Source organism: Biomphalaria glabrata, chromosome 8 (genome assembly GCF_947242115.1).
Source record: "Biomphalaria glabrata chromosome 8, xgBioGlab47.1, whole genome shotgun sequence".
Lineage (NCBI taxonomy): Eukaryota > Metazoa > Mollusca > Gastropoda > Planorbidae > Biomphalaria > Biomphalaria glabrata.
In genome coordinates this window covers 38,838,696-38,846,021 of record NC_074718.1, presented here as the reverse complement: position 1 = coordinate 38,846,021, position 7,326 = coordinate 38,838,696, and the positions used below count along the sequence as shown (strand labels likewise).

The 7,326-nt window shown below is 37.0% G+C and overlaps 1 protein-coding gene across 1 annotated transcript; it reads left to right on the top strand.

Moving 5' to 3' along the window:
• Positions 1-1,535: 1,535 nt before the first annotated feature.
• Positions 1,536-7,326, top strand: LOC106058236 (neuronal acetylcholine receptor subunit beta-4-like). Its single transcript, XM_056039380.1, has 6 exons — positions 1,536-1,604; positions 2,685-2,846; positions 3,598-3,727; positions 5,072-5,244; positions 7,015-7,170; positions 7,303-7,326. Exons 1-6 carry the CDS (start codon positions 1,536-1,538, stop codon positions 7,324-7,326), a joined length of 714 nt encoding a protein of 237 aa, XP_055895355.1.

The window sequence follows — 7,326 nt, the reverse complement described above, 5'->3', positions numbered from 1 at the left end:
TGTGTCTCAATGCAACAAATATGTCTATCTATCTATCTATCTATCTATCTATCTATCTATCTATCTATCTATCTATCTATCTATCTATCTATCTATCTATCTATCTATCTATCTATCTATCTATCTATCTATCTATCTATCTATCTATCTAAAGATAAGGATATAGAGAGATAAATAGTAGATTAATAGTTATCTTGATAATCTAAGCTGAATTCTTTTAAATTCACACAATTCAAAAAAAGTGTTCTATTTTAGAGGAGGCTGAGCGGTAAAGCGCTTGGCTTCCGAACCTGTGACCGGGGTTCGCATCCTCGTGAAGATTGGGATTTGTAATTTCGGGATCTTCGATTCCAACTATCTCTAATGGTTACCCGACATTAGTTAGGGAAAAGTAAAGGTCGTTGTGCTGGTCACATGACTCCCTTGATAACCGTAGGCCACAGAAACAGATGACCTTTACATCATTTGTCCTATAGACCACAAGGTCTGAAAGGGGAACTTTACTTTTTTATTTTTTCTACTTTAGAATTAATTTAAAGGTGTTCGATCCTTGAGCTAGGCAATTAACTCTCTCGTAAAAAAATGATCAAGAAACATTTGGATATAGCATAATTTACTATGTTGGCCAATAGTGCCTAGATTCTTGAGCTATATTTCAAAATAGCAATTTCAATAGTTTATAGTAGACTTATCGTAAAAAGTTTGAGATAATTGAACCTCGTCAGTATAAGTTTTTACTTATCTTGCTTCAACAGCTCTATGACGATATTTAACATTGGCACCGTGAGATGGGTACCTGTAAGTCTGTTTCCAACAACTTGTCAACTTGATTTGACGTACTACCCCTTTGACCAGCAGACATGCTATTTACAGGTACATTTTTAATGACTGGACCAAAGAGAAAGAGTTTGAATCCTCATTGCACACTGGTGTGATGTAAACCGTTGACGTTAAAACTGCCAATGTAAAACGTAAAACTTTTGATGAGATTTGAAACAAGAAAAACATTTTTAAAATTCTTTTTTTTAAGACAATACATCCATTATAGAACTTAAAATAAAAATAAAATATAAAATAATAATTACAAAGTATATAATTACAAAGTACATTTTGCTTATGTCTGGTATCTAACTCCCGGAGGAAATTCCAGCTACCCGTCGCCTCAGCGTGGCCCTCCGGTGGAAACGTCCAGGGGTGGAACTGGATAGGCAAAGAACGAGTAGCGAACCAGGCCTTCTAGCAGGTCTCCCTGGGTGAGCTTTTGTTTTTTTTTATCTTATCGGGGTGGGGATGGAACAAGTAACCTGCAACCTTGTCCAAAAGTCCGTCACACCGTTCCGCAAAGGGGGTCGTCATCAGTGTCCCGTTAGCTAAATTGGCGACCCTCGAACGGGACAGTGGCGGTAACAGTATAGGAATATGAGACAAGCTCCCCGCAGTTAGCACTGTACTCGACCACTTATAGCGAGTGGACCCAGGATCGGGGACGGTGCGCTGTGTACGCGGCACGGCCCGGTCTGGTTCATTCAACCGATATGGCCGTCTACCGCTGGGAGCCCTCAGACAGGACATGGGATGAAGAATACCAACGTCCAGGCCTGGTTGTCAGATAAAAGCCTTTCCAACAACCAACGGGATTCACGGCGCCTCCGGTGCCATCCCCTACTGGACTTCATTGAAGTGTATCTAACTCCGTACTTTGGCACCGTCAGCTTGTTGTATCAATGACGTTACCCATTACGCCAGACGACTTTGTATAATTACTTATTGGTAATTTCATATTTCTAGACTTCTGATTTAGTTCTCTTAAAATCTAATCTAAATCCAGATCTACTTAGATCTAGAATCTAGATACAATCTTTATTAGATTTACGTAAAAATATAAGCAAAGCTTTTATAATCTTTATATAAAATTAAAATTTAATAAAGGACTCCTGAGTTTGAGACACTACGGCTGACTAAGCCATTTTTTAAAGCCAAATTTAAATTTATTTCTTTATTGACCTTGAAAAATTATAAGGTCAATCTAGAGTTTTTACCACGTGGGGCCAAAGAGCTAGTAATTTCTTTCTCAGCGATATCCATCAACTATTAAATATCAAGGAAAATTGATAGAGCCGTTTTTAAGAATCCGTGTCCAGGTTCCACCGTTCACTTTCCACTTTCCAGGGTCCATGAAGTTCAGACTTGAATAGAGGTTTGTAAAAATAATAAAGTAATTTTTTTTTTATTAAATGGGTAGGCTTGAAATAGCTGCAGTTAAATCATTGTCGGAAAATGATAAAAGGTGTAGGAATGGTGCAATGAGAGAATGTGTGTGTTCTACGTTAAACCAATTCTAACTGTCCAACTTAATTCATTCTACTTTCTTTTTAATATGCATATCTTCCGTAAAGATATGGAAAGCAAAAGTAGTGCTCTAGAAATTCTTGAATTAGTTTTATCTCTTTTCCAATGACAACCTTTTTGGGTAATTAGCTATGTCATTTAAGCAAAAATATTCAATAAAACAGTTACTGAATATTTATTTTGTTTCCTATTGTATATAAATTTTTAAAATTTTAGAAATTAACTTATACCATAGACTATATATGTTATTAGTTAATAGGCCTAATCTCCTACAAATGTTCTATTTGATTGCTTGTAGATCTAAATCCAAATAGTCTTTTTTTCTGATTGGATAGCTGGTTTCCATACCTCACAACGCAGAAGAGCTACAGTTTACAGTACGATTCCCCAGAGCCAAAATATTAGACTATATGATACATGGTGAATGGGACTTGAAAAAAACGGAAGTACAAACTAAACTTGTTTATGTTGGCACTACCACACGATCTTTAATTGAGGTAATTAGCAAAGACACTTTCTTAGCCTATAAAATGTGTTTTTTTTTTTTCATGTAAGTTTACATGATTTTACATTAAAGCACGAAGAAAGCTTATATTAACACTCTCTGTCTGTCTGTCTATATATTGAACACTTCCCATTGTTGGATTAAGTTGACACTTTGAGCATTATTAATTGTTCGTAACAAAACTGGAATTAATAATACAACAAAAAAGTAACCGTTTAGTAACTATTTAGTAAATTAAATAGTAATTAATTATCTATTACTATTCAGGAAATGGAAATAAATATTAAATTATTGAGATATGTAAATGTGGAGTTCTTCAACATAGATACGAATTTTTTTTCACATTGAAAATTTCTCATTTGCTTGTTTTTTTTTTTTTTTTTTGTTTCTGGAACTGTAATTTACGTACACTGGTCCAGAAAATTATCAAATAATTTCACTAGTTATTAAAATTGACAGTTTTCATCGCCAAATACGTAGTGTTGGTAATTTCATGCTAGTCTTTTCTCCACACTTATTAGAGATTGTCGTTGCTAATATATATTGTCAGTGCCGTTTATGGGAACGCATCCGGGGCTGAGGCTCCTTAGGTTTAAAACGAGGGGCCTACTAGAAAGACATAAAATATATATCTGGAATTGAAAGGGTCTGAGACTTTTTTTTTTTTCTATTGAAAATATTTTGTTTGAAATTGATGCTATCATTTGAAACTTATATAATTTTGTGTTTTTGTCTTCACCTAGGTGACGATCGTGATGAAGCGAAGACCGACTTGTTTTATCTTCAACATCCTCCTGCCAGTTGTCCTCCTTTCTTTTCTCAACATTTTTGTGTTTGTCATCCCGGCGGAGTCAGGGGAGAAAATCAGTTACGGTGAGGATACACAATTTTGGCGGTTGCTTCCCCGCATGGTGCAGGATTGGGAACATCGCCCCAGAATGTTTGATACTTGAGAAAAGTTTTCAAATTAAATTAAATAATAGTTGTTTTTATTGTTTGTAGCTTTGATAGGTCCCATAAAGGCTTCCTATGAGCCCAAGGCAGTTAAGCATGGGAGACTGAGGATTCTGCATATTAGTATGACAAAGATTTTATTGTAATTATTAAATGCGTTAACTTCACTTTGTTTACACTATACTAATTAATGTAACTAGTCGACCGGCGGCGTAGCATACGCCGCTATTTTGAGGGGGCGCCTTAGGGCACTGCAACCTATGTGACGGCAGTAGGCCCCGCACTTTCATAGGACACGCACTTTCTTGGAACCCGCGCTAATTCAAGGTGTATAAATTATTAAATTAAACCATTTTATAACTTAAAACAGATTTCCCGTGCCCTCCTGGAAATCTCCCGAAATTGCAAAATATACGAAAAAGTCCTTAAAATATACGGAAATATATAGACAAAAATTGTCATTTTAAGGTGTCATTCAATATGGAAAATGCCAATCCTACGCGCGACAAATAAAAACGGCATTATGCATTAGCCGTAATTGTGGAATCTGGTGAAAGAAGCTTATTGCGCCTCAAACAAATGAAGAATCACTTGAGATCAACAATTCTCAAAGATAGATTGAAACATTTGGTAATTCTTGCTATTGAGCGTGATCTATGTAGGAAACATAATTATTATGATATACTGTAAGACTTTGCTACACGCAAGGCTCGTAAAGTAATTCTGTACGTAGTAAAGAATGACTAACATTCATAGGCGAATTTATTTTGTAATACAAACTCTTAAATTTCACTTATTGTCCACTTCCCTACCCAAACTTGGCCCCGCGAAATCCGTTTCGCATTGGGCCCCATAATGATTGAATTATTGAATGGAGTTTGAAATCATAAAACTCAATAAGATTATACTTAGCGCTGAGTTGCTTCAATGTGTCCTAATAGTGTATTGAATCTTATAATCACCTCCGAATTCTCGAATGTCATATGATCGTGGAGACGTAGATTGCTCTCCAAAACACATAGTGGCAACGTCACTGTAAATTAAACTATTTGTAACATAGTCATCATCGTCATCATCAAACTCCATTTCACTCCCGTGAATCAAAATTTGGCAATAGCCGATAGAAATATGAGCCCGCCCCTGGTAACATGCACTAAATATTCTCCGATTAGCTGTATGTAAATTAGATTTAGTCTTTAACGCACTTACATGATTTGAGTATCTATAAACCAAGACTTACTAATTGCTGTATTTCCTCTCCAGGTTTAACTATGCTACTTGCTCTATCCGTCTACTTGAGTACAGTGAGTGGCATGATACCGAGGTCATCCCTGACACTGCCCAATGTCATCATCTATCTGTTTCTACTACTTTTTCTCTCATTGATCACAGTCATCAGTAGCATCATTGTAGTGTTACTGCACAATAAGAAAGAGGTAAGGAACTGGTTGGTTATTATCTTTCTTGTAACACCCTCCGCCTGTTAGGCGCTTCCGTGCTGGGACTTATGCAGATAAGTCAATCGGAGGTAACATGGAAATAACGAAAACCGATAACAAAGGCGAAAGGCCAAGAATTAAAGTTAGTCGACGCTGATAATGGATGTCGAACAAGACGTTTAATAATAAGGAAGGGAACTGTGGAGTGTCGTCAAGCTACGTCAATAAAAACTGACTCTATCTAAAGCCTTTAGAAGTATTCTGTTAACATTTCGCTATTCCTCCTCAAAGTAAAACCTATTCTAGTTTTTACTAGTTGCGTCATTGTCTCTAAGTCTAAACTTTCCCTATCTATGAAATAACTAATTCCTTATTGTACCACAACAACGCCCACCACAAACAGACACATTTTTTAAATATTATGCAAGAATTTAGTTATGTAGGAAACAAAAATGAATGCAGAGGGAAGCCGCCCAAGGCACTGAACATGACAGGGACTCTCCGTTAACCCACAACGTATCTATAAAAAAGAAATAGAAGGAAAGCTGAGCATTTTTTTATGCCCCCCCCCCCCCAAGGTCCCACTCTTCTGCCGCCTCTAGCGCTGGTTTTGATAGACGTTCATAAAAAGACTTGTGAATGTCAAGGACTGTCTGTGAGTTTGTAGGGGTCATCATCCCATCGACTAACTTGACTTTCGTCGTAAGAATGCTGTGACAGTTTCTTTGGCTAAATTCCTCCGCCGTTTCGGCAGCTGCTCTTATTAAGATATCAAAGAGACACAGAGGTCGGTCCATTATTTTACATTGTCCAGCCAGCTTTGCTTTGGAGGGTATGCGCTGGAAGTCCTTTCACTACCGGCCTTAGGCCGATTTGTCTGATTGCTCCCATTTGGTCCTAGCGCCTTCATGGGCTTTGCAATTTACATTTAACATACTAGTATGTTATGGCTTGTGTCACAGGCTTTTATAGGTGTAGGACTTAAAGGGTTAACACATTTAGTGTATCGTACGATTGCTGTATCTTTAATTAAGCCAATGGCGCCTATTGAGCTGCTTCCTATATATGTTAAAACGTTGATATAATTACGTAATTGGTAGTAATAGTTGTTATTGTAAAAATATAAATAAGAAGATAATAAAAACGGTTGGTCATTGTGTTGGCTATATGACACTCACACTGGCCAATTAAGCTGGTTTATTTCGGGGGGGGGGGGGTGAAGGCGCGGTGGCCGAGTTGTAAAGCGCTTGGCTTCCGAATCTGGGGTCCTTGGTTCGAATCCTGGTGAAGAAGGTGTTTTAAATTCGAGATCTTTGGATGCCTCTGAGTCTACTCAGGTCTATTGGGTACCTGACATTTGTTGGGGAAAATAAAAGCGGTTGGCCATTGTGCTGGCCACATGACACCCTCATTAACCTTAGGCCACAGAATAAGATTACCTTTACATCATCTGCCCTATAGATAGCAAGGTCTGAAAGGGGAACGTCGTTACTTTATTTCATGGGGAAGAAAATGATTTCAATTTTTTAAAGATAAAATTTTAAACAACTTCAGCCTGCATAGATTAATATAAATAACGAACTAGATAGATAGATAGAGAGAGAGAGAGAGAGAGAGAGAAAGAGAGACGGACAGAGTTTATTGAAAATTAATGTTTAAATGTTATATCATTTTGTATACGCCAATTTAATGAGATTATAATGGGGAGAAAAAAGTTAAGTGATTTGAAATACAAATTAATTTTTTTGTCTTTTTTGTTTCCTTTAGAAAGAAGAAAAGCAGCAAGGGGTCACAGAAACTTCCAGTGCTCCATGGGGCAAAGTAAATTATGTACGCCTGGCAATAACTTCAGGGCCCAACACAGGCAATGCTCCACCTATCCAATATCCCGAGGTGAAAGCTGCGCTTAATAAAGAGCACAAAGTAATCCAGGGACCAAACATCAATAAGTACAAAGTACTCGGAAGACATATCAACTTACTTTTATTTCTTATATTTCTAGTAATCTATATAGCAATCACTCTTTGTTTTACTTTGAATATTGTTTCTGTTTAGATGTGCACAGCTTTGTTGTCCTAA

Bases quoted from the DNA above. Each gene is read 5' to 3' on its own strand.
- LOC106058236 (XM_056039380.1), top strand. From the start codon at position 1,536: ATGGCCGTCTACCGCTGGGAGCCCTCAGACAGGACATGGGATGAAGAA. The intron at 1,605-2,684 runs GTCAGATAAAAG...CTGATTGGATAG, and splicing joins ACCAACGTCCAGGCCTGGTT to CTGGTTTCCATACCTCACAA. The intron at 7,171-7,302 runs GTAATCCAGGGA...GTTTCTGTTTAG, and splicing joins CGCTTAATAAAGAGCACAAA to ATGTGCACAGCTTTGTTGTC.